Source organism: Chlorocebus sabaeus, chromosome 6 (genome assembly GCF_047675955.1).
Source record: "Chlorocebus sabaeus isolate Y175 chromosome 6, mChlSab1.0.hap1, whole genome shotgun sequence".
Classification (NCBI taxonomy): domain Eukaryota; kingdom Metazoa; phylum Chordata; class Mammalia; order Primates; family Cercopithecidae; genus Chlorocebus; species Chlorocebus sabaeus.
Genome location: NC_132909.1, coordinates 4121588 through 4147609, shown reverse-complemented (window position 1 = coordinate 4147609; position 26022 = coordinate 4121588). Strand labels below are relative to the sequence as shown.

Here is a 26022-nt window from a genome sequence, read left to right as displayed (position 1 = left end):
GGCCGCTGATGCGAAAGGTCTCCTGGGAGCTGAAGTCCCTCTGGTGCCCCAGGCCTGACAGTTTGGTTCCTGGGCTGGGCAGCTGTACCTCACCCTGGGACTTCGTGGCCAAAGTCCTTCCTGCCGTTTATCACCCAGATACCTGCACAGACACAATGCCTTTGTGCAACACTTTATTGGGAAAGATTTACACATGGTGACCTGTCATAGGCCAAAGGATGAGAAGAGGGTTCCAGGAGCGTTGGGGCCCCGAGGTGGCTCAGATGGAAGCCATGGGACGGCCGTCCCCAGGCCCGCGCATCTGCATCTCAGTTTCCCCTTTGTGAAATGGGAAGCTTATGCTTCCTTCCAAGTCTGCAATATCGGTGCAATGAGCTAAAAGTGGAGCGAAAGACACAAGGAAGAGGCTTCCCACTCCCAGGACCTGCCCCCAAGCTCTGACCCCACATTGTGGATGCAAAGAAAGGGAATTTGTCCAAAACCCACTGCCCAGGGGCCCCTTCTGTTTTGGGGAAGTGCAGCGCTCTCTGGATACCCAGAAGCTGGAGCAGGGGCCCATGAGACTCTTGTCTGGACAAAACTTTGATTTTGTAGGAGTGGAGGTGGTCCCTGGGCAGAGGGCAGGGAAGACACCCCCGGGTCTGCTTCAGTTGCAGGCAGAGTATTTAGCTGGGGAAAAGGAAATTCTCTCCAGGACCCTCTCCAAGGTAAGGACTCTTTCTGGGGAGGAGACAGCAGCCTGGTTCACAGAATTCCCGGGACCAGCTGGCAGAGGGAGTGTCACGGAGCTTACTCCTCCCGGAGCTTCTCCGGGGCAAGGCTGGTGGGCTGGGATGCTGCCTTCCGCCGGCTGGGGCTGCCCCCACCCAAAGCCAGCCCCAGCCCCAGGGCTGCCAGGGCCAGGAAGTGGATACAGAAGTAGATGGAGGCCCAGTACCGAAGCGTGTCGGCCAAGGAGAGCAGCACGAAGCCCATGCACATGTAGTCATAGGCGCGCATCTTCAGGAACCAGTGCACCCAGTCCCAGGCCTTCTGGCCCCCTGGGCTCAGCCGCCCCCGCAGGGCTGACTCCAGCCGGCCCTCGGCAGCCAGGCACAGAGGGATGGTCAGGAAGCTCAGGTAGTAGCCCGGGTGGAGGCCGTGCCAGTAGGCGCTCAGCAGCATGGTCCAGGCGCTCCTGAAGGGGAGGCTGGGAGTCAGGACCTGCGAGTCCAGGTCCCCAGTGCCCACTGACCCCAGATCCAGGAGTCCGGGGCTCCAGCCCCTCCTCCCTCAGACTCAGGAGCCCAGGCCCCACCCCCTCCTCCCTCAGATCCAGGAGACCAGGCCCCAGGCCCTCCCTGCTCAGAACCATGACCCTAGCTCCGGAAGGCGGAGGAGGCTATAGGTCTCCTTCAGGGATCCAGGAGCTCGCAGCCTCCCATACACACTCACAGTCCTATGAAGACCCTCTCCTCCTTTAAAGATTTAACATTTTATGTTCCACTGCCCTTCCTCTCCCGGGACCAACAAGTCTAATTCTTCAGCCCAGTGGGGTTTTTTTTTTGTTTTTTCTTTTTGAGACGGAGTCTCGCTCTGTCACCCAGGCTGGAGTGCAGTGGCCCGATCTCAGCTCACTGCAAGCTCCGCCTCCCAGGTTCAAGTGATTCTCATGCCTCAGCCTCCCAAGTGGCTGGGATTACAGGCAAGTGCCACCAAACCCAGCTAATTTTTGTATTTTTTTGTTGTTGTTCAGACAGTCTCGCTCTGTCACCCAGGCTGGAGTGCAGTGGCGCAGTCTCGGCTCACTGCAACCTCCACCTCCCGGGTTCAAGTGATTCTCCTGCCTCAGCCTCCTGAGCAGCTGGGACTACGGGTATGTGCCACCACGCCAGGCTAATTTTTGTATTTTTGGTAAAGACGGGGTTTCACCATGTTGGCCAGGATGGTCTCGATCTCTTGACCTTGTGATCCGCCTGCCTCGGCCTCCCAAAGTGCTGGAATTACAGGCGTGAGCCACCATGCCCAGCCAGTTTTGTATTTTTAGTAGAGATGGGGTTTCACCACATTGGCCAGGATGGTCTTGATCTCCTGACCTTGTGATCCATCCGCCTCGGCCTCCCAAAGTGTGGGATTACAGGCATGGGCCGTTGCACCCGGCCTCTTTTTTTTCTTTGTAGAGATGGAGTCTTGCTGTGTTGCCCAGGCTGGTCTCGAACTCCTGAGCTTAAGTGATCCTCTCACCTTGGCCTCCCAAAATACTGGAATTACATTGCACCTGGCCAAGTCCTGTTTTTTTGAGAAGGGAGGACCACTGGTTTTCTGGTTCTTCAAGAGTGTGGAGGCTGGAGGCAACAGCTGGCGCCTGTAATCGCAGCACTTTGGGAGGCTGAGGTGGGAGGGCTGCTTGACGCCAGGAGTTCAAGACCAGCCTGGGCAACATAGTGAAACTCCATCTCTATTAAAAAAAAAGAAAAAAGGGCCAGGAGCGGTGGCTCACACCTGTAATCCCAGCTGTCTGGGAGGCCGAGATGGGCGGATCATGATGTCAGGAGATCGAGACTATCCTGGCTAACACGATGAAACCCCATCTCTACTAAAAATACAAAAGGTTAGCTGGGCGTGGTAATGTGTGCCTGTAATCCCAGCTACTCAGGAGGCTGAGGCAGGAGAATCACTTGAAACTGGGAGGTGGAGGTTGCAGTGAGCTGAGATCACACCACTGCACTCCAACCTGGGCAATAGAGTGAGACTCAGTCTTAAAAAAAAAGGTCAGGAGTTCGATTTGAGACCAGCCTGGCCAACATGGTGAAACCCTGTCTCTACTAAGAATACAAAAATTAGCCTGACGTGGTGGCAGGCGCCTGTAATCTCTGCTACTTGGGAGCCTAACGCAGAGGAGAATCACTTGAACCCGGGAGGCAGAGGTTGCAGTGAACTGAGATTGTGCCACTGCACACCAGCCTGGGCAACGAGAGTGAAACTCCGCCTCAAAAAAAAAAAAAAAAAGAAAGAAACCAGGAGCCCCCAGCCTCCCATTCCTCTATACAGCCCAGGTCCCCTCTTCCTTCAGGAACTCAGGATTTCGGAAGCCTGTCCCCCTTCCTCCCGCAGGGCCCCAGGAGTCTCTACTCCTTTCTTTTTAGGGGCCCAGTTCATCCCCTCCCACCCAGAATCCTCCCATCCTTTCCCTCAGGACCCAGGATTCGGAGTCCCAGCCTCTTCTTCCTTCAGGGATTCAAGAATATAATTCCTGCCTCCTGAAGACTCGGAAATCTCTAGCCTTGGTCGCCTCCTCTTTTGGGACCCAGATTTTGGTCCCCTCTCCTCATATACCCGTAAATTTAATTCCCTAGCCCTTGAAGACCTAGAGTCAGGCTCTCACCCCATCTTTATCAACGACAGAGAAATTGCTGTCCATCTCACTCTCCATCTGTGTATCTATCAGTGAGCTTTGCCACAGATGGTGACCTGAGGGAGATCTTTCCTGTCGTGGTCACTGACTTGTCCCTCAGACACATCTGAGTGCTACAAGCACAAAAGTAACCCGATGATTAAAACAACAACAACAAAAAAAAAAACCTCTGGCCAGTGCGGTGGCTCACACCTGTAATCCCAGCACTTTGGGAGGCCGAGGCAGGTGGATCACCCGAGGTCAGGAGTCCAAGATCAGCCTGGCCAACATGGCAAAACCCCATCTCTACTAAAAATACAAAGATTAGCCTGGCATGGTAGCACGTGCCTGGAATCCCAGGTACTAGGGGGGCTGAGGCAGGAGGATCGCTTGAATCCGGGAGGGGGAGGTTGCAGTGAGCCGAGATCATGCCACTTCACTTCAGCTGTAAAATAAACAAAAAGGATGAATCCTGTGCATTTTAAGGTGTTTAGGAGCATCCCTGGCCTCCACTCACTACATTCCACTAGCACCTTCCAGTTAAAACAAAATGTCTCCAGGTATTGCCACGTGTCTCCTGGGGGTGCAGCAGCAGCACAATTGCCCCCAGTTGAGAAGGACTTGTGTAAACACTGGGGTGCTCTGGGCTTTGACCTGGCCTCAGCCCCAGAGCTTTAAGTATCATCTATATACCTGGCCAGATGCAGTGGCTCACGCTTGTAATCCCGGCACTTTGGGAGGCTGAGATGGGAGGACTGCTTGGGGCCAGGAGTTTGAGAACAGCCTGGTCAGCACAGCGAGACCTCATCTCTCTATATTTTTTAAAAAGTGAAAAAAAAAAAAAATTAATTAAAAAATTTTGGCCAGGCATGGTGACTCACGCCTGTAACCCCAGCACTTTGGGAGGCCGAGGCAGGCGGATCACTTGAGGCCAAGAGTTCGAGACTAGCCTGGCCAACATGGCGAAACCCTGCGTCTACTCTTGGCATGAGAATCATTTGTTTGAACCCAGGAGATGGAGGTTGCAGTGAGCTGAGATCACACCACTGCACTTCACCCTGGGTGACAGAGCATCGAAATAATAATAACAATAAATAATAATAAAAATTTGTAAAGGTGTGATTTACACCTGATGCCACTCAAGCGTCCCTTTTTAAGAGCGCCTTTTCCCTTAAGCGTCAGAATCACATAATCATCTTTCCAATAACCTCAGCTGGAAACCTAATAGTCACCTCAAAGTCAATCAGACTAAAACCCAAGCCCTGTTTCCTTATCCTTCTTACTCCCAAAACTTACTCCTGCTGGGTCTTCCCCTTCCACCTTTAATTTAATTGATTAATTAATTTTTGCTTTTTTACTTTTTTATTTTTTGAGATAGAGTGTTTTCTGTCACCCAGGCTGGAGTGCAGGGGTGCAATCTTGGGTCACGGCAAGCTCCGCCTCCCGGGTTCACACCATTCTCCTGCCTCAGCCTCCCAAGTAGCTGGGACTACAGGCGCCCGCCACCACGCCCAGCTAATTTTTTGTATTTTTAGTAGAGACGGGGTTTCACCATGTTAGCCAGGATGGTTTTGATCTCCTGACCTTGTGATCCGCCCACCTCGGCCTCCCAAAGTGCTGGGATTACAGATGTGAGCCACCGCGCCCGGCCTGTTTTATTTTATTTTGAGACGAAGTTTCGCTCTGTTGCCCAGGGGACCTCGGCTCACTGCAACCTCCGCCTCTTGGGTTCAAGTGATTCTCTTGCCTCAGCCTCCTGAGTAGCTGGGATTACAGGCGCCCGCCACCATGCTCGGCTAATTTTCTGTATTTTTAGTAGAGAAGGGGTTTCTCCATATTGCCCAGGCTGGTCTTCACCATATTGCCCTGACCTCAAGGTGATCCACCTGCCTGGGCCTCCCAAACTGCTGGGATTACAGGTGTGAGCCACCGCGCCTGGCTATGAGTTTCTACTTCTTTTTTTTGAGACGGAGTCTCGCTCTGTTGCCCAGGCTGGAGTGCAGTGGCAAGATTCCGGCTCCCTGCAACCTCCACCTCCCGGGTTCAAGCCATTCTCCTGCCTCAGCCTCCCGAGTAGCTGGGACTACAGGTGTGCACCACCACGCCCAGGTAATTTTTGGTATTTTTAGTAGAGATGTGGTTGCACCATGTAAACAAGGATGGTCTCAATCTCCTGACCTCGTGATCCGCCCGCCTCGGCTTCCCAAAGTGTTGGGATTACAGGTGTGAGCCACCACGCCTGGCCTTTTTCTTTTGAGACAAAGTCTCGCTCTGTCGCTCAGGGTGGAGTGCGGTGGCATGATCTTGAGTCATTCATTGCAACCTCCGCCTCCTGGGTTCAGGCGATTCTCCTGCCTCAGCCTCACCAGTAGCTGGGATTACAGGTGCGCACCACACGTCTGGCTAATTTTTGCATTTTTAGTAGAGACAGGGTTTCACCATGCTGGTTAGGCTGGTCTTGAACTCCTGACCTCATGATCCACCCGCTTGGGCCTCCCAAAGTGCTGGGATTCCAGGCGCGAGCTGCCATGCCCGGCCTGAGTTTCTGCTTCTAAAGGCTGCACAGATAACAATATCAAGTGCAGAGTCTCCACTCAAGAAATACTGGAAGACTGAAAAACAATAAAAACGAATATGTAGCATGCACTTACCTGTCAGGCCTCACATTAAATACATTTCACATTTTATCGCATTTAGTCATTCTATCTACCTATGACACCAGTAATAAATAGCATTAACTCCATTTAACACTTGAGGCAACTAAGAAGTTAACTAACTCCTCAAGGTTTCTCCATAACCTGGATGGCCAAGATTCCAGGAAGGCTGGCTGTTGAGTCCACAGGACTCAGTACATTGCTTCTGTCAAGTGAGGCTGACTTTACAGAAGTAGAAACTGAGGCCCAGAGAGGCGGGATGGTTTTACACCAGCATGCTGCCACTAATCAGAGGCAGGGCAAAACCAGGCTAAACAAACTACAACTCCCATGAGCCTCCGGGGCAGGAGCCCAACCAGGGAAGCTGCAGGCTACCCTGGGGCTTGCTGGGTGATGTAGTTCTGCAGTGTCACCCGAGGCTGGTGGGACTCACTCACCGCAGGACATAGGAACGGGCAGGTGCGCTCTTGTAGATATACTGCGCCAGCCACCACTGCACCGTCATGTTCCAGTACCGCATGCCATCGCGCACCCGCACGCAGAAATCTGTGCCGTAGCAGTCGATGTTGCGGATGGTCTCATAGTCATACTCCAGGGAAGCCGCCTTCTCCGGACTGGGGGGTGGAGGATGAGGGTGGGGGACAGACATGCAGCTCAGCCAGGCCCCCTCCCGACGCCTGCTAGTGTCCCAGCCCCGGATGCTAAGGAAGGGATCCTGGCCAGGCAATGGCCTTCTGGCTGTCAGACTTGCTAGGGCAACAAGGGAGGGTGGCCCAGAGGGTGCCTGTAGAGGGGAGGGCGATGGGTGGGCCGGGTGGTACAGTTCACTGACAATGGGCTTCTTCTTCTTTTGGTACCTAATGGAGCCTGCCGCAGCCATGAAAAGCCTTGAAGGGCTATGGTTGCTAAGCTATGAGTCCTTTAAGCAACCAAGCTCAGTATATTCAGAGAAGCCTCCAAGGATGGTCCCTTCTAAATCGTCGGACACTGCAGTTGCTAGGGAAGTTGTGATTATCACCCCTCATAACAAGGTGCTTCATGGTTGCTAGGGAGATGTTCCAGGCACCAGTGGGGTCCCCATGATCTTTGTTGCTAAGGAAAAGGCATTCCTTAGCAACAAGGCCTAGGATGTTTGGAAAGGCTTTTTCTTGAAAGGGACTTTTTCCTGGTCGCAGTGATTGTTGGAGAAGTGTCACTTCTAACAATACAGTGGTTCCCTCATCACTCGTGCCGACAGCCCCAGCAGTGGGAAACGGCCCATATGAAGCCTTGGTGGCCTCTGATGATGGGAGGGGAGCCATCCTTTAGGGGTGGGGACCCAGCAGATTTAGAAAAACCTTCAATTCCTGCTTGGATTCACTGGGGGGACATCGTCTCTCTAGCAGCTGTAGGTCAGAGCATGGTTATTAGGGCAGTGGTAATAAATTCACGTGGGGGTGTCACTACCCCCACAACAGAATGGCAGTTGGTGACGACTAGGGGACAACCCTAGCAGGGAGTAGTTCATCATTTACATCGACGGGCTGTTCCCCCAGCTGCAGTCCAAGCCCCTGGGGGAAGGCTGACTGCAGCTGCGAGGAACACAAGGGCAGTCTACTCCTGGTTGCCGGGGGTGCCATTTCCCTAGCAACACGGGGGCAATACTTCCTCAGCCACAAGAGAGTCCACAGCTATGGCCGTGCTGCTTGCCTTGCAATACCGGTGCTGGGGGGTGGGGGGTGGAGCCTCTCTGGCAACAAGGGTCAACCCATAGTTACCAGGGGGAGGTTTGGCTTCCTTAGCAACAGTGTAACCGTAGTTGGTAGGAATGGATGCCCTCTGCTAGGGAACAGCGCTGGTCGGAGATTGGAAATTGCTATTTCCTTGCAAACAGAGGGCAGCTGAGGGCTGCCATGTGAGGATATCCCACGGGATGGAGCAGTGCTAGCTCCTAGCAACAAAGGCGCAGTGCAGGGGGAGCCATATCTGCAGCAACAGAGCAAAACTTCTGGCAAAAAGGAGGTGAACTACTGTTGCTAGGGATCCTGCTTCCCTAGCAAACAGCAGTGTTCCGTTGCTAGGGAACCGTTTCCCTAGCAACAGAGGGTGACCCACCACTACCAGAGGATGGCATCCCCAGCAAGCAGGAACAACCTGGTTCTGGGGGGTGACACTTCCGTGGCAACAGAGGGATGGCACAGGGTTGCTAAGTTACCACCTTTTCCTAGCGACAGGGGGCAGTTCACCATACTGCGGGGTGACAAGCGCTAGCAACAAGGGGCATCTGTCAGTACCAGGGGTCTTTTCCCTACCGACAGGGGCTGGCAGGTCGTGGTTGCCAAGGGGGCGACACTCTGCTAACAAAAAGATGGTGGCCCTGGCCCCTTGCTCCCCGCTCTCCTCCCCGCTAGGGGCAGAGCCAGCCCTTGGAGGTGGGGGCTGCTGGGTCTTGGGAAGCCTCCCTCGCGCCGCCTGACCTGCTGGGGGGTGGGCATTGGAGGGTGGGGCCGCCCCCGGCCCGGGCTTTGGCGGCCACGGGGTAGGCCCCAAAGCCGGCGGCAATGCAGCCGCACTCGGCGGCAATCCAGGCCACGTAGAAGCGCATGCGGAAGGCGAAGAAGACGGGGATCATGTAGAAGAGGCGGGCGGGCAGCGGGCGGGCGTAGAAGGCGTCCTCGCGCACGGCCTCCAGCGGGAAGAGGTGGGAGGAGAGCAGGAACAGCAGGCCGAAGAGCGGGGCCGGCCAGGCGCGGCGCAGCAGGGGCCGCAGGCTGGGCACGGCCCCCGGGAAGGGCTGCTCCAGCCAGTCCAGGTAGGTGCGGTAGCGGAAGAATGGGCCTGTGGGGCGGGGAGGGAGGGCCGCCGTCAGACAGGCAGGTGGGCAGAGCTCTAGTCTGCAGGAGGAGAGGGAGCTTGGAGGGAAGGTGGGAAGAGGGAGAGAGAGGGGCAGAGACTGGGCGCCGGGGAGACCCCAAGGGTAGGGACAGAGACCCAGAGAGATGGGGATAAGGAACGAGAGACAGGGGACAAGAAACTCAGAGAGACAGAGACAGTGACAGAAAATTAGAAAGAGGGGCCGGCGCGGGGGCTCACACCTGGAATCCCAGCACTTTGGGAGGCCTAGCTGGGAGGACTGCTTGAGCCCAAGAGTTCGAGACCAGTCTGGGCAAAACGGCAAGACCCCATCACTACAAAAAATGAAAATTAGCTAGGTGTGGTGGAGGGCACCTGTAATCCCAGCTACTGGGGGGGCTGAGGCGGGAGGATCGTTTGAGCCTAGGCTGCAGTGAGCAGTGACTGTGCTACTGCGTTCCAGCCAGGGAAGGAGGGAAGGAGGGAAGGAGGGAAGGAGGGAGGAAGGGAGGAAGGAAAGAAACTAGGAGATAGCTGCGGAACTTTAGCTACAACATGATGGTGATCTGGCCTAGGGAGGAAGCAGTGTGATTCACAGAAGGGACCGGGGTTAAAATTTTTGTATGTTCACAAAAGACCATATGTTTAGGTCAATGTAGCATGGAAAGTTAAAAATAAAAAAAAAAGAAAGAAAGAAAAATTAAAATAAATAAATAAGACCACCTGTTGTGTGATTCCATGTGTAAGTACAATGTCCGGAACAGGCAAATCTTTACAGATAGAAAGTCAATTACTGGTTTCCAGGGATGGATGGAGGTTTGGGGGATGACGGATATGGGGTTTCTTTGCAGGGTATGAAATTGTTCTGAAAATGCACTACACAGTGGTCATGTTTGCACAACTCCGTGGATGTACTAAAAATCAGGGAGTTGTATGTTGGTTTTTCTTTTCTTTTCTTTTCTTTTTTTCAGGAAATCAAAGAAGCCAAGAGTTGTATGTTTTAAGTGGATGACTAGGTGAATTAGAGTTCCCTAAAGCTGTTATTGGAAAAAAAACTTTGATGAGGTAAACATTAATGAAAAATTTTTTTGAATTTCACACATATATATACATATATACACATATATATACACATGCACACACACACATATTATATATATAAATATGTATACATATATATACATTTTTTTGAGATGCAGTCTCGCTCTGTCATCCAGGCTGGAGTGCAGTGGCGTAATCTTGGCTCACTACAAGCTCTGCCTCCCAGGTTCACACCATTCTCCTGCCTCAGCCTCCCGGGTAGCTGGGACTACAGGTGCCCGCTACGATGCCCAGCTAATTTTTTGTATTTTTAGTAGAGATGGGGTTTCACTGTGTTAGCCAGGATGGTCTCGATCTCCTGACCTTGTAATCCACCTGCCTCGGCCTCCCAAAGTGCTGGGATTACAGACCACCGCGCCTGGCCAACATACATATATATTTTTTGAGACGGAATCTTGCTCTTTTGCCCAGGCTGGAGTGTAGTGGTGCAATCTCGGCTCACTGCAACCTCCGCCTCCTGGGTTCAAGTGATTCTCCTGTCTCAGCCTCCCAAGTAGCTGGGATTACAGGCGCACACCACCATGCCCGGCTAATTTCTGTATTTTTAGTAGAGATGGGGTTTCCCCATGTTGGCCAGGCTGGTCTCAAACTCCTGACCTTAGGAGATCTGCCCGTCTCGGCCTCCCAAAGTGCTGGGATTACAGGCGTGAGCCACTGCGCCCAGCCCTTTTAATTTTATATTTATTTATTTTTTTAAAATAAAGGTTTAAAATAAAGGGACGGGATCTTGCTACGTTGGCCAAGTGGATCTTGAACTCTTGGCCTCAAGCCATCCTCTGGCCTCAGCCTCCCACAGTGCTGAGATTATAGGCGTCAGTCCCCACACCCAGATGAAAAATATTTCCTTAAACTGAAAGTGGACCCTAAGCTGTGAATATTTGTTATCTGGGCAGCAAAAACATCAGGTTGACATAGATCTTTACCTCCTTTCTCTCTTCTCTGTGCTCCCCATAAGCTACAGGAGAAGAGAAGAGCAAGGAATCACTTAGGCTGAGAACAGCCAGCTTCTACCCCGAAGCAGCTCTGGTCCATCGGAGGCGTGAGACGTAGACCCAGACACATGCTTACCCTCACAGCAGCAGATGCTAGGATGGAGGTCGCCCCGGGCAGGGCGGGAACACAGAACAGGCACTCAGGGCGGTGGAGAGACAGAGCTGTCGGGCAGGCCCACTCACCTGTCATGATTCCCACGTAGCAGTAACTGTAGCTGAGCGTCTCCATCAAGGAGGGCACGTCGGGCAGCAGCCCCAGGGTGGGCCCCTTGCTGAAACCCGAGGCCATTTCCTTCCTCTGGGCCAGGTGCAGGTCCTGGACTTCACTGGCCAGGCTCACCAGCTGGGCAGAAGGGGGTGGGCAAGGGGCCAGGTCAGACTTTGGGCCGTTCCCCACACCCATCTCCCTTGTGCTGCTGCCCTCTGCAGCCAAGGGGTGCTGCATGCTCGCAGCTCTGCATATCTAGGTTGTGTGTAAGGCCTCTAGCTGGGCAGTGTTCCCCAGGGCTGTCCCAGGCCCTCCTCCCCGCCTTCCCTGTTCTGTCCTTACATGCTCTCAGGCAGTCACAGTGGTTTCGATACTATCCATACACTGATGATGCTCAAACGCTACCCCAGCCCCAGACCTATCCATCAAATGGCTTATTGGCATTTACACTCAGATGTCTCCAGGCACCACAAAACGCACTGGAAACGGAAGACGATGTTACCCGCCCCACAAAGTAGATCCTCTTCTAGTGTCTCCCCTGAAACAATAGGCCACCAAATTGTTCAAACCCAAAACCTCCCTTACTCCCTCACTCCCCAAATCCGATCTCGTTTTTTTTTTTGAGACAAGTTTTGCTCTGTCACCCAGGCTGGAGTAGAGTGGCACGATGTCGGCTCACTGCAACCTCCGCCTCCTGGGGACTCAAGCAATTCTCATGCCTCAGCTGGCCAGGCTGGTCTCGAACTTCTGGCCTCAAGTAATCTGCCTGCCTTGAAATCCCTTAAGTTTGACTCTGTTGCCTCTTTTCATCTCCACTACTGAGCTGAATATGTTATACTCTCCAACCTTTCCCACCAGTCCCAAGGTCCACCCTATATCAGTAGATCTCGTTCTTCCAGCTTGTGGCTGGATTGTCCACAGAAATCCCTGGCTGGAGTCGGACAAAGTCAGGAGAGGGAGGGCAGGGCTTTTATTCCCTTGTGAGATGGCCTTGGGCTGGCCATCACCCTTGATAGATCATTTCAAGGTGGGTGGCTCTACTCACCCTTTAAAAAAAATAATGTTGGCTGGGTGTGGTGGCTCGCGCCTGTAATCCCAGCACTTTGGGAGGCTGAGGTGGGTGGATCACCTGAGGTCGGGAGTTTGAGACCAGCCTGACCAACAAGGAGAAACCCCGTCTCTACTAAAAATATAAAAAGTTAGCCGGGCATGGTGATGCATGCCTGTAATTCCAGCTACTCGGGAAGCCGAGGCAGGAGAATTGCTTGAACCCGGGAGGCGGGTGTTGTGGTGAGCCAAGATCGTGCTATTGTACTCCAGCCTGGGCAACAAGAGCAAAACTCCGTCTCAAAAAAAATATATATGTAGGGCCTGGTGTGATATGGTGGCTCACGCCTGTAATCCCAGCACTTTGGTTGGTCTAGGTGGGCAGATCACTTGATGTCAGGGGTTTGAGACCAGCCCGGCCAAGATGGTGAAACCCCGTCTCTACTAAAAATATAAAAATTAGCCAGGTGTGGTGGTGGGCACCTGTAGTCCCAGCTACTCGAGAGGCTGAGGTGGGAGAATCGCTGGAACCTGGGAGGCAGAGGTTGCAGTGACATCACACCACTGCACTCCAGCCTGGGTGACAGAGCGAGATTCTGTCTTTAAAAAAAAAAAAAAAAAAAAAAATTTTTTTGTAGAGACAGAGTCTCACTATATTGCCCAGGCTGGTCTTAAACTCCTGGCCTCCAGCAATCCTCCCACTATGACCTCCCAAAGCGCTGGGATTATACAAGTATGAGTCACTGCACCAGGCCTAGACAACCCTTTTTCCATCAAGGTACCACAACCTGACCCACCTCCCCTGGGCCTTGAGTTGGGAAGGGCTCCTGCTGCTGGTCTGGGGTTCAGGCACCACCCCTTTTTTTTTTGAGGCAGTCTTGCTCTGTCACCTAGGATGAAGTGTAGTGGCACTATCTTGGCTCACTGCAAGCTCCGCCTCCCGGGTTCACCCATTCTGCTGCCTCAGCCTCCCCAGTAGCTGGGACTACAGGCGCCGCCACCACGCCTGGCTAATTGTATTTTTAGTAGAGACGGGGTTTCACCATGTTAGCCAGGATGGTCTCTACCTCCCGACCTCGTGATCCGCCCACCTCGGCCTCCCAAAGTGCTGGGATTACAGGTGTGAGCCACCATGCCCAGCCGGCACCATCCCTTTTCGCTCCTCTACATCCTGCCCACACGGTGGCAACTCCTTCAATCATCCTAAATGTGCCATTTCCTGCTGCAGCTCAGACCTCCCACAGCTGACAGCCTATATCAAGGCACCACGGTCTGTCACCTGGACTCGGATAAAGGGATCCTTTTTATTTGGATCCCTTTATCCGAGTCCATTCCATCTTGCCCTGTTCCACTTCAACTCTCCTTCAGCATCTAGAACGAGTATTTTTTTATTTTTATTTTTTGAGACGGAGTCTCGCCCGGGGAGGCCCAGGCTGGATTGCGATGGTGGGATCTTGGCTCACTGCAACCTCCACCTTCCAGGTTCAAGCAATTCTCCTGCCTCAACCTCCCAAGTAGCTGGGATTACAGGTGTGAGCCACCACACTGGCTCATTTTTGTATTTTTAGTAGAGACAGAGTTTTACCATGTTAGCCAGACTGGTCTCAAACTCCCCACCTCAGGTGATCCGCCTGCCTCAGCCTCCCAAAGTGTTGGGATTACAGGCATGAGCCACCGCGCCCGGCCAGAACAAGTATTTTTAAACATTTAAAACTGGTCACATTGCCTCTTCTGGCAGCAAACCAAAGATCCCCTCTTCCAGCAGATCTCAGTCTTCCATGGGAAGAAGTCCAAAGTCCTCACGGTCACCAGCCAGACCTAGCATGCTGTCAGCCCTGCTGCCCATTCCCTTTTGCTCTTCCCAGAAAGCGGATGTGGCTGGTGCAGCAGGTGAACCCATCCTGCTCCCCTCCACACACGTCATCCCTATGGCCTGAAATGCTCCTCCTCTAACCCCTCTCTCATCCAACCTACTCCTGCCACTGCTGAGCTCCCGCGGGGCACGCTGAAGGCTGTGGAGGCCGCTCTCTACCTAGCATGACCGCTGTGTTCACAGATAAGCCTCCAGTAGGAAACTGTGACTCTGTGGGTCTGGGGTGGGCCCTGGGAGTCTGTTTTCACCCATCTTCCCGGGTGACTAGGAGCCAGACCTGGATGCCCTAGTTTTGTGCCCTTCAACAAGTACCTTCTCCCCAGAACTGGTTTTTCTCCTTTGCAGAATAGCTAGCTACAGAGATTCAAGGACAGCATGTTGGTAAACCACCCAGCTGGGCCTCTGGCTCACAGCAAGCACCCAATGGCACCTACTGTTACCCCACATGGGTTATTTCCTCACCCCAGGAGGAGCTGGGAGGTGAAGACCTGCCAAGAGCATGTGAATGGGGAACCCCATGCCCAGGGCAGCAGTGTGGTGGCGGCCCACCCCCAGGGTGTGCAGGAGGTAAAATCCGGGAGCGGCTGGAGGGGGAGGTGAAGTGGGGAGGTGAAGGGGCCCACAGGGAGGCTGGAGGGGAGTGGCAAGCCCCGAGTCTGACCTTCAGCGTCAGTAGCAGCTGGACGGCATTGGTGAAGGGCGTGGGAGTGGGCAGGCCCAGCAGGCTGAGGGCTCGGAAGAACAGGAGATAGGAGAAGGTCCAGGCCAGAGCCAGGGCATGGCAGGAGCTGGGTAAAAGCAGGAGGTGCGTTGTGTTGGGCACAGAAGTCTCGGCCTTGGCCACCCACTCCCCGAGTCCAGCCACCAATCCTCCCCCAACTCTCCCCATTCATTCAGAGACAGAAACACAGAAGGGCAGAGAGAGAGGACTGGAGGGTGGATGTAGGGACGGAATGAGTATGACTGAAATGGGGAGAAGAGGCTCAGCCACACAGAAACACACAGCAACAGAGAAGAACGAGGTTCAGAGAAGCTTCAGGTGAAGACTCTGCACTCCTCCGCTTTTTCTTTATTTCCAAGGTCCAGGGCTCAAGAAGAGGGGGGTGGATATGAATGAATCGCAACGGTGGCAGGGCCAGCAGACACACCATCCACCTCTCTCCATGACATGGATGTAGCGGACTGGGACAAACACACAGGGACCAGATGCAGAAGGCGGGGGAGGAAGAAAAGCAGATGAAGAGGCTGGGTATGGTGGCTCACGCCCGTAATTCCAGCACTTTGGGAGGCTGAGGCAGGCAGATCACAAGGTCAGGAGTTCGAAACCAGCCTGACCAACATGGAGAAACCCCATCTCTACTAAAAATACAAAATTAGCCAGGCATGGTGGTGCATGCCTGTAATCCCAGCTACTCGGGAGGCTGGGGCAAGAGAATCGCTTGAATCCGGGAGGTGGAGGTTGCAGTGAGCTGAGATCGCACCATTGAACTCCAGCCTGGGCAATAAGAGCGAAACTCCATCTCAAAAAAGAAAGAAAGAAAAAAAAAAACATGAAACAGAGAAGGGAGCTGATCAACAAGAGACAGCCAGACAGCCAGAGATGAGGCAGAAGCTGAAAAAGACCCAAAGAGGAAACAGGTTGCTTCCTCCTCTCCCCTCCTCTCCCTCTCCTCCCTCCACCAAATTCTCACCAGGGCTGGGCCTGAATGAGGGCCCAGGTCCCAAGGATGGTGATCAGAGAATGCAAAGTGTGGGGGCCACAGGTGAACAGGGTGAGCCCCAGGCCCACAGCAGCTGCCCCCCATCTCTTCAGCCCAGGACCTGCAGGGGGAAGGGACAGCATAAGCCTGGAACCTTCCAGAGGGTCCCCCCCTTTATTTTCCACTGCGGAGGGAGCCTGACTCACCGGCTTTCTTAAAGAGGAAGCCGATGGGGATGGAGATAAGAAGAACCACTAGATACGTCCATTCTTCAGGCGACATGGTCTGGGGGAGGGGCAGAGATTCACAGTGAGAACCCAGGAATCCAGGCCCCCTGCCTCCTCCCTCTTCCAGGATCCAGGAACCCAGCCCTCTAGACCCCAGTTTTTGAGGATGATGGAGTCCGAGACTCAGCTCCTCTCCTTTGAGAACCTAGGCCCCTTCTTCCTTGGAGACAGGAATCCACCCCCAGCCCCTCTCCTATGAGCGCACAGGCCTCCAGCTCTCCTCTCCTTTGAGAACCCAGGAAAGCGTGGGGATCTCCCAGCACCCAGGCGCCTCGTTTGCGAAGGCAGAAATCAAAGTTACTCGCTGCACCCATACTGGGGACCCAGATTTGAAGACGCCCCTCTTTTAAAAACCCAGAAACAGCACCCCTCCCAGACCCTTCCTCTTCGACAGCCCAGGAATCTAGACCTCCGAGACCCCTCTTCCAGCGAGGATCCAGGAACCCAGACCCCCTCTTTGGATCCCCCATCCCCCGGCTCTTGTGAAACCAGGTATCCGGACCCCCAGCCCTTCTCCTTCGCGAGCACCCAGAGGAGCCCGGGGCCTCCAGCCTCACCTCCTTCGGAGCTCCAGACCCCTCTCCTACGGAGAACCCGGGGATCGGACACCCTTCCCTCCCCAGGCCCAGGCCCAGCCCCAACCCGTCCCGCGCACCCCAGCGTGGGTCGGATCCAATCCCCGGCAGATCCACAGGCGGTTGCGCCAGCCCCGAGCTCTAACGCGCCTCCGGGGCCGCCCCGCACCCACCAGCCTGCAGAGACCCTGCCGCCGTGTAACCTCGCCTTGCCACTGGGCGCCGCCACCCCGGCCCACCTGAGCTGCTCGCCGGGCAGGAGGCGGCCGAGCAGTCCCAGCCCGCGGGCCGCTGCGGCTCCGGCCACGCCTCCCACGCCCAGCGCGCCCCCGCGCCGCCTGCTCCTTCTGGGCGCCCGCTGGGCCGCGCGGATCGGGGCGGGGATGAGGCCACGGTCAGGGTCCCGGGCGGGCAGGGAAGGAACCCCAGAACAGGCGACCGGAGCGCGAGTCGACAACGGGACTCGAGTCCAGGTCCACACCGGGCTCCGAGCCCCGAGTACGTGAAGGGGCGGGGCTTCGGGCTCGGAACAAGGAGGAGCCAAAAGCTTTGGACCCGAAGGGAAACAGACGGGATCCGGAAAGGAGGCGGGGTCTGGAGCTCGGCGTGAGGGATGAGGTGCGGTCTCCGTTCGGGTTCCTTCGGGCACAATCGGGAGCTTGAGTTCACGGGAGGCGGGGCCAGAAACTTCGGCTCACTTCGGAGATAGTCGAGAACGGAGCGCTGGGGCTACTGTGGGCGGGGCCACATGTTTCGGCTTTCTTCGGAGATAGTCGAGTCCTTAGTGTCACTGTTCCGATGTGGGCGGGAACACAGACTCGGCCGGATGTGGGTGGGGCCATAAGCTTCGGTTTACTTCGTAGATAGTTGGGTACAAGGGACGCTAGGATGATAGGCGGAGTCAACAGGTTCGCCAGATACCGATGAGGATTTACAAGGGGGCGGGGCGAAAGCGGCTTGCCCTCAAAGGGGCGGAACCCCGAGGGCCGGCGTGCGCCTAGGGGACGGGGCCAGGGTGACGAGCCTCAAGTTCCCAAGCTGAGGAGAGGAAGCGGCAGAGGGAGGTGCGCTCGGTGGGGCGGGGCCAAGGTGGTCACCGCGGGGGGAGGGCGGGGCTTCGAGCCTGCGAGGGGCGGGTCCTGACTTCCCCCGGCGCTGACGGGGCGGGGTGACGAAGTTGACGCGAGGGTCGGCCAGAGCGGGTGGAGGAAGGAGCGCGTGGCGCGGTGCGTAGTGGGTGGCTCCGCCTCGACTGCGAGTTAGTGTTTATGAGGTGACTCGCTGGTTCTGTCGGTGGACCGTGGGACATTGTGAAGGGAAGCAAGGAGGCGGACTGAGCGCTCCCAAGTGGGGTGAGCCCGCCCGAGCGGAGAGTGGACGGCGGGTGCCCAAGGGGCGGGGCTTTCGGCTATGGGGTTCGGTCGTCGGGCGGGAACTCCCCGTCGGGGGTGCGCTGGCGCTCGGAGGGGGCGGGGCCACAGCCTGCGGGACTGCTGGGAGCCGATGACGCCCGAACGCCGAACCTCAGGCGTCCGGGAGGAGGCGGGGCTACGGATTCGGCCGAGCCGAGAACACCCGAACGCCAAATTGCTCGCGTTCGAGAAGGGAGCGGGGCTGCGGATTCGGTGAAGCCAAGGACGCCCGACCGCCGCACTTCTTGTGCTCGGAAGGGGGCAGGGTTTTGTACTGTGGGGGTCTGAGAGCTTGTAGGCCGGAAAGCAGAATCACAGTGGTTCGGAAAGAGGAGGAGCCAAGGCCGGAGCGTCCCGAAGTGGGTGTGGCCTTGGCAGTGCCTTAGCCTCGAGAGCTTCTGACCCCTGATGGAAGCACCCGAAGGGGGACGCCCACTTTGCAAGAGGGTGGTGCCAAAATGGACTTTTGTAAGGGGGCGTGTCGCCGCGCTTGGGGAGGTTTGTTTTTGAGACTCCAAGGCGCAATGGTAGGTACGGCAGTGTGGGCACAAAGCGGGTGCCGACTGCAGGGTCACAAGGGTAGAGCAGAGCCCCGGGGGCGCGGCGAGGGGCGAGGGCCGCGGGTCGGTCTCCAGCGGCCGCGGGGCCTGGCGGGATCGCCCTGGGGTGGGGCCTGGCGCTCCGGCCCAGCAGGTGGTGAACGGCGGCTGAGCGAGGCCCCGCCCCCTGAGAATTAGGGGCGGGTCTTCGCCAAGACCCCGGAGGCTTTGGTTGTGCTCCGGTGGCCCGCTGCGCGCAGCCGTTTCGGTAACTCCTTTGCTTCCCGGCTCCCGCAGGAGGATGCTAGTGGTGGAGGTGGCGAACGGTCGCTCCCTGGTGTGGGGAGCCGAGGCGGTGCAGGCCCTCCGGGAGCGCCTGGGTGTGGGGGGCCGCACGGTAGGCGCCCTGCCCCGCGGGCCCCGCCAGAACTCGCGCCTGGGCCTCCCGCTGCTGCTGATGCCCGAAGAGGCGCGGCTCTTGGCCGAGATCGGCGCCGTGACTCTGGTTAGCGCCCCGCGCCCAGACCCTCAGCACCACAGCCTGGTAAGGGGGCGGGGCTCGAACTCCTGGGTTCGGTGGGAGCGGGACTTGGGAGTCAGGATTCCTGGTTTCCGAAGGGACCATAAGCTTGGAGTTTCCAGCGAAGTGTGCTTCTCAGGCCCTGACAGCCTTCAAGCACCAGCAAGAGGAGAGCTTCCAGGAGCAGAGCGCCTTGGCGGGATCCCTGGTGGGATCATAAGGGGGCGGGGCTGGAACCCCTGGGTTCGGTGGGAGCCGGACCTGGGAGTCAGGATTCCTGGCTTCCGAAGGGACCATAAGCTTGGAGGTTCCAGCGACGTGTGCTTCTCAGGCCCTGACAGCCTTCAAGCGCCAGCAAGAGGAGAGCTTCCAGGAGCAGAGCGCCTTGGCAGCTGAGGCCCGGGAGACCCGTCGTCAGGAGCTCCTGGAGAAGATTACGGAGGGCCAGGCTGCCAAGAAGCAGAAACTAGAACAGGCTTCAGGGGCCAGCTCGAGCCATGAGGCCGGCTCGAGCCAGGCTGCCAAAGAGAACGAGACCAGTGATGGCCAGGCTTCGGGAGAGCAGGAGGAAGCCCGTGAGTATGGGAGGTGGAGTCCACGAACCACGGGAAGGAGAGGAGAGATCTTTTGGAAATTTTAGCAGGGAATCCAGTGCCTGGGTCTCCCTGAGGGTGAGAAGACTTTGCCCCTTGGATTTACCAAACTCTTCTCTGTACTCCCCACCAGGTCCCTCCTCTTCCCAAGCAGAACCCTCAAATGGGGTAGCCCCCTTGCCCAGATCTGCTCTCCTTGTCCAGCTGGCCACTGCCAGGCCTCGACCTGTCAAGGCCAGGCCCCTGGACTGGCGTGTCCAGTCTAAAGACTGGCCCCACGCCGGCCGCCCTGCCCATGAGCTGCGCTACAGCATTTACAGAGACCTGTGGGAGAGAGGGTTCTTCCTCAGTGCGGCTGGCAAGTTCGGAGGTGACTTCCTGGTCTATCCTGGTGAGTTTGGGTTGGGGCCTCTGGTTGCTGTGCCTTTCCATACGATCCCAATGTATTCTGCGTTTTTTTTTTTTCTTTCTTTTTTTTTTTGTCTTAATAGAGATGGGGTCTCTATTGTTGCTCAGGCTGGTCCCGTTTCCTGGGCTCAAGCAGTCCTCCCACCTCGGCCTCCCGAAGTGCTGGGATTACAGGCCCAGCTGCATTTTTTTTTTTTTTTGTCTCACTTTGTCTTAGCCTCTGAAATTCATAGACGGACAGGAAACATTTTGGAGCTCCTGAAATAATTGGGAAAGCAGTTTAGCAACTTTTATTAAATGTTTACTGTGATCCAGAAGATTCGCTTAGAAGTAGTTAGACATCAGGCTGGGCGCCATGGCTCACACCCGTAATCCCAGCACTTTGGGAGGCTGAGACAGGTGGATCACCTGAGGTCAGGAGTTTGAGACCAGCCTGGCCAACATGGTGAAACCCCGTCTCTACTAAAAATACTAAAACTAGCTGGGTGTGGTGGGTAGGCACCTGTATTTCCAGCTACTCGGGAGGCTGAGGCAGGAGAATCACTTGAACCCAGGGGGCAGAGGTTGCAGTGAGCTGAGATCATGCCATTGTACTCCAGCCTGGGGAACAAGAGCGAGACTTCGTCTCAAAAAAAAAAAAAAAAAAAAAGTCTAGAGCGGAATAGTTGGGTCCAAGAGCATCTGTTTTAGAGTATCCATAGTGATTGCTGAAATGATCTCAAATCTCCTCCCAGTGGTCGTTCCTGTGGCATCCAGCCCTCTGCCATTGGTCACTGCTTCAGTGCTCTCTCCCTCCCCCAGGTGACCCCCTCCGCTTCCATGCCCACTACATCGCTCAGTGCTGGGCCCCGGAGGACCCCATCCCACTCCAGGACCTGGTTGCTGCTGGGCGCCTTGGAACCAGCGTCCGAAAGACCCTGCTCCTCTGTTCTCCGCAGCCTGATGGTAAGGTGGTCTACACCTCCTTGCAATGGGCCAGCCTGCAGTGAACTCCAAGACCTAGGGGTACATGGCTGTGTCTGCAGCAAGAGCCTTTCTAGATGTTCCCCAGCTCTTCTCTGGGAGTCTAGAACATCCTCCTACCTTTCTCTGCGGTTAGTTTTTGATTCCAGGTTTTCGAACACTACATCCTTTTTATGTTCTTCCTTGTTTCAAAGCACTTATTGGCTGTGTTTTTGTAGTTACCTGTTTTCCCACTGTGAGCTTCCTGAGAATGGGGCCTGGGTTTGATTCATCTGTTTTCTACAGGGTTTAAGTCTCAGGAGATCTCAATAAACTTGTTATATAAATGTTCATGATTTGAATGTTTATGACAAACCTGGAACCGGTGGATAGTCTCATCTGCATATATAGATGAGAAAAAGGCCTGGAGGAGGGGGAATGACTTGCCCAAAGTCACATAGTTAGTAAATAGCAGGCCTGGCCTTTCAAAATTGGTTTTCCTCACTCCTAAATCTGCACTCTTTCTACCGCACTAAACTTCCTTTTGAAAAGACTTCTATAAAATTTCCCAGATGCATACAAAGGTTATAAATAAAAATATAGGCCGGGCATGATGGCCCACACCTGTAATCCCACAGAACTTTTAGAGGCCGAGGCAGGAGGATCGCTTGAGTCCAGGAGTTTGAGACCAGCTCTGGCAACACTGTAATACCCATCTCTACAAAAAATAATTTAAAAAAAATTAGGGATCCCTTGACCCTGGGAAGTTGAGGCTGCTGTGAGCTGTGATTGCACCACTGTACTCCAGCCTGGGAGACAGCGCAAGATCCTGTCTCAAAAATCTATATGTATATATACGTGTGTATATATGTAAATATACACACACACGTATGTGTGTGTGTATGTGTGTGTGTGTGTATATCATGAAAGGAAATGAGTATTGTAATTTTAGGAGTTCAGAGCATGGGGAGAGTGTCAGGAAAGACTCTGGAAGGCATTCTGCTTTTTCATGGCCTGGGTAGTGGTTGAGAATTTTTTTGATACTATACATTTATATTTTAGACTCTTTTTTTGGATTTGTTATATTCTGCAATTTTTATAAAAGCTAAAACACATGTATATGTGTAAAATATGCACTTACGAAATCATTTATCCATGTTTTTGCTTAAGAAAGTACTAGAACACTACCACTATTCCAATAATTTCACCTTTATCTTATCAATATGCAGTTTTATTTTGTCACGTTTATTTTGTCAGTGTAATACATTCACATGGTGAGGCCGGGCGCAGGGGCTTACAATCCCAGCACTTTGGGAGGCTGAGGCGGGCAGATCACGAGGTCAGGATTTCGACACCATCCTGGCCAACATGCTGAAACCCTGCCTCTACTAAAAATGCAAAAATTAGCCGGGCGTGGTGGCGGGTGCCTGTAATCCTAGCTACTTGGGAGGCTGAAGCAGGAGAATTGCTTGAACTCAGGAGGCAGAGGTTGCAGTGAGCCGAGATCGTGCCACTGCACTCCAGTCTGGGCGACAGAGCTAGACTCTGTCTCAAAAAAACAAAAACAAAAAAGACATTCACATGGTAAAGTTCTGGGGCTGAAAGTCTCCACCGCTAGTTGTTCAATTTCTTCCCCCCATGTTTCATTCTTTCTCTTTTTTGTGTGAATTGAGCAGCCTCTAGAACCAGAATAGGTTTAGAGAGACTCCCATCTCCCCTCTTTCTTGCCATTCCCAGTAAACCGACTCATAGAATCTCAATTTCCTTTAAGTTTAGATTAATTTAAATTGTGATACTGGGCCAGGCGTGGTGGCTCATGCCTGTAATCCCAGCACTTTGGGAGGCTGTGGTAGGCAGATCACCTGAGGTCAAGAATTTGAGACCAGCCTGGCCAACATGGTAAAATCCCATCTCTACTAAAAATACAAAAAAAAATTAGCTGGGCATGGTGGTGCACACCTGTACTCCTAGCTACTCAGGAGCCTAAGGCCGGAGAATCACCTGAACCCAGGAGGCAGAGGTTGCAGTGAGCCAAGATTGTGCCACTGTACTCCAGCCTGGGCAACAAGAGCTAAACTCCATCTCAAAAAAAAAAAGACAAGACAGTAACCCCTGCCTGGACAATACTCTCTTCTTTGTGCCTGCTTCATAAGTGGCTTTGTATGTCTATTCTCCACCCTTTCTCCTATCTACAACAAAGTACTTAGAAGTCTCATTACCTCTGTCACGAGTCTCCGCTCTGAAATGTTCCTCATTTAAAACTCTTGTGGCTGGGTGTGGTGGCTCAGACCTGTAATCCTAGCACTTTGGGAGGCCGAGGTGGGAAGATCAGTTGAGCTCAGGAGTTTGAGACCACCCTGGGCTGAACATAGTGAGACCTCGTCTCGTCTCTATTTAAAAACAAAAAAGCTTTTGTGACTGGTGTCCCCACATGTTGTCAGTCAACAAATTCTATAGGTGCCATGTTCAAAGCACTGTGGATCCACCAGTTTGGCCCTACCCTCCACCTTCACTGCCAGCATCTTAGAAAAACCGAGCCATAGCTCATTTGATCTTGATAGCTTCCTAACTCATGCCCTGCCTGCTATTCTTGCCCCTCTATTGTGTGTTTTCAACAGAGCAGCCAGAATCATCATATTAAAAGTTAAGTCAGACCATGTCACAGCTCTGTCTAAAACTCGCCTGGAGTTTTCCATCTCAGAGTGAAACCCAAAGGTCCCACTTTGCAGCTTCCTCATGAACTGACCACGTGCATCCTCTTCCTTGCTTATTATTATTATTATTTGTTTTTGAGACAGAGTCTTGCTCTGTTGCCCAGGCTGGAGTGCAGTAGCACAATCTCGGCCCACTGCAGCCTGTGCCTCCTGGGTTCAAGCGATTCTCCCACCTCAGCCTCCCAAGTACCTGGGATTACAGGCGCCAGCCACGGTGTCAGGCTAATTTTTTTGTATTTTAGTAGAGACAGGGTTTCATCATAATTGCCCAGGCTCGAACTCCTGAGCTCAGGCAATCCACCCACCTCAACCTCCCAGAGTGCTAGGATTATAGGCATGAGCCACTGACCCCCTGGCCAGCTTTGTTCCTCTTTACTGCTGTATATTCCATTTATGGACATAACTGCATTTTGTTTATCCATTCACCAGGTGATTGGCATTTGTTTCTAGTTACAGAATAATATACGCGTGTTCAAGATACAAAAATGCGTAAAATTTGGCCGGGCATGGTGGCTCACACCTGTAATCCCAGCACTTGAGGAGGCTGAGGCGAGTGGATCACTTGAGTCCAGGAGTTCAAGACCAGCCTGGGCAATATGGCAAAACCCCGTCTTAAAACAAACAAAACAAAACCCCATAAAACTGAACAAGGTAGTTTGTAAGATATGGAAGTACAATGCAGATGACAATAATGACGATGATAGCTAACACTAGGCGCTTTATTTACACTAGACACTTTCCTAAACACTGGACAGACTCTCAATCCTCACAAATAAGCCTATGAGGTAGGCACTACCATCATTCCCCGTTTTACAGAGGAGGACGCTGAGGCACAGATTGATTGAGAAACTTGTCGAAGGCACTGCAACTAGCAAGTGGTGACATGGCGTTTGAATCCAGGCATCCGAATGGTGTGGATGCGGTGGAAGAGAAAGGGGTGGGTAGGACTGCTTCCTGAGGAGATACTGACTGCCGAGGCAGCAGCGTAGGGAAGAGAACTGAAGAACAGGAGCTATGGTGGAGACAGACCATTGCATCCGGTGTGGACAGATGGGTACACAAACGGACAATAACCAGACTATATATAAAAAGAGAACTAGGTCAGGCGCGGTGGTTCACACCTGTAATCCCAGCACTTTAGGAGGCTGAGGTGGGTGGATCACTTGAAGTCAGGAGTTTGAGACCGGGCATTCGAAACCCTGTCTCTACTAAAAACATAAAAATTAGCCGGGCATGGTGGTGGGCACCTGTAGTCCCAGCTACTCGGGGCACGAGAATCTATTGAACCCGGGAAGCAGAGGTTGCAGTGAACCGAGATCGCGCCACTGCACTCCAGCCTGGGTGACAAGAGCGAAACTCCGTCTCAAAAATAAATAAAAATAAATTACTATCCCAGCACTTTGGGAGGCTGAGGCGGGCGGATCACAAGGTCAGGAGATCGAGACCATGGTGAAACCCCGTCTCTACTAAAAAATAGAAAAAAATTAGCCGGGCGCAGTGGCGGGCGCCTGTAGTCCCAGCTACTCGGGAGGCTGAGGTAGGAGAATGGCGTGAACCCGGGAGGCGGAGCTTGCAGTGAGCCGAGATTGCGCCACTGCACTCCAGCCTGGGGGACAGAGTGAGACTCCGTCTCAAAAAAAATAAATAAAAAATAAAAAATAAATTACTGATAATAGTATTAATACTCCTTAAGTGGGTATTGATAATAGTACCATGGGGGAGGGCAACTTCTCCGAGAGTGCTCCATATGTATTGAAGATTGAGTAAATACATTTAAAATTCTTAGAACAGTATGTGGCACATAGAAAGCGTTCCATAATGCCACATTATTGTCAGTGACAGAAATAATCTCGGCTGGGCGCGGTGGCTCACGCCTGTAATCCCAGCACTTTGGGGGGCCAAAGCGGGAGGCTCTCTCGAGGCCAGGAGTTCAAGACCAGACTGGGCAACATGGCAAGACGCTGACTGTACCAAAAGAAAAAAAAAAAGTTACCCGGGCTCGTGGCGTGTGCTTGTAATCACAGCTACTGGGGAGGAGGTGGGAGGATCGCTCAAGCCGGAGAGGTTCGTCGGGGCAGCAGTGAACCGAGATCACAACACTGCACTCCAGCTTGGGCTACAGAGCGAGACCCTGTCTCAGAAAGAAAGAGAAATACCACCGTCCAGGGACGGAGAAGGATGATTCTCCCCGCTTCTCAGGTTTCCACTCCTTGCACAGAAGAAACCGAGTCCTCCCAGGTTAGTACGCCGCT

General features: G+C 53.9%; 2 protein-coding genes across 11 annotated transcripts; one reads left to right on the top strand and one right to left on the bottom strand.

Annotated features, from left to right (window-relative positions):
* Nucleotides 1–159: 159 nt before the first annotated feature.
* Nucleotides 160–17146, bottom strand: MBOAT7 (membrane bound acylglycerophosphatidylinositol O-acyltransferase MBOAT7). 3 transcript variants are annotated; one of them, XM_073015977.1, is made up of 8 exons: nucleotides 16882–17146; nucleotides 15987–16065; nucleotides 15772–15901; nucleotides 14742–14868; nucleotides 11136–11295; nucleotides 8484–8844; nucleotides 6465–6641; nucleotides 160–1177 (listed from the first exon to the last, which is right to left on the bottom strand). In XM_073015977.1, exons 2-8 carry the CDS (start codon nucleotides 16060–16062, stop codon nucleotides 790–792), a joined length of 1419 nt encoding a protein of 472 aa, XP_072872078.1. In that variant the 5' UTR covers nucleotides 16063–16065; nucleotides 16882–17146; the 3' UTR covers nucleotides 160–789. The 3 variants fall into 3 exon arrangements, with proteins under 3 accessions (XP_072872078.1, XP_072872080.1, XP_072872079.1); XM_073015979.1 differs by lacking the exon at nucleotides 16882–17146 and adding an exon at nucleotides 16816–16837; XM_073015978.1 differs by lacking the exon at nucleotides 16882–17146 and adding an exon at nucleotides 16723–16827.
* A 95-nt stretch (nucleotides 17147–17241) lies between these two features.
* Nucleotides 17242–21407, top strand: TSEN34 (tRNA splicing endonuclease subunit 34). 8 transcript variants are annotated; one of them, XM_007998020.3, is made up of 5 exons: nucleotides 17242–17260; nucleotides 18891–19137; nucleotides 19445–19688; nucleotides 19840–20097; nucleotides 20916–21407. In XM_007998020.3, the coding sequence occupies exons 1-5, from the start codon at nucleotides 17256–17258 to the stop codon at nucleotides 21101–21103; spliced, it is 942 nt and encodes a 313-aa protein (XP_007996211.1). In that variant the 5' UTR covers nucleotides 17242–17255; the 3' UTR covers nucleotides 21104–21407. The 8 variants fall into 8 exon arrangements, with proteins under 8 accessions (XP_007996211.1, XP_007996215.1, XP_007996213.1 ...); XM_007998024.3 differs by lacking the exon at nucleotides 17242–17260 and adding an exon at nucleotides 17598–17706; XM_007998022.3 differs by lacking the exon at nucleotides 17242–17260 and adding an exon at nucleotides 17768–17868.
* The last annotated feature ends 4615 nt before the right edge of the window (nucleotides 21408–26022 follow it).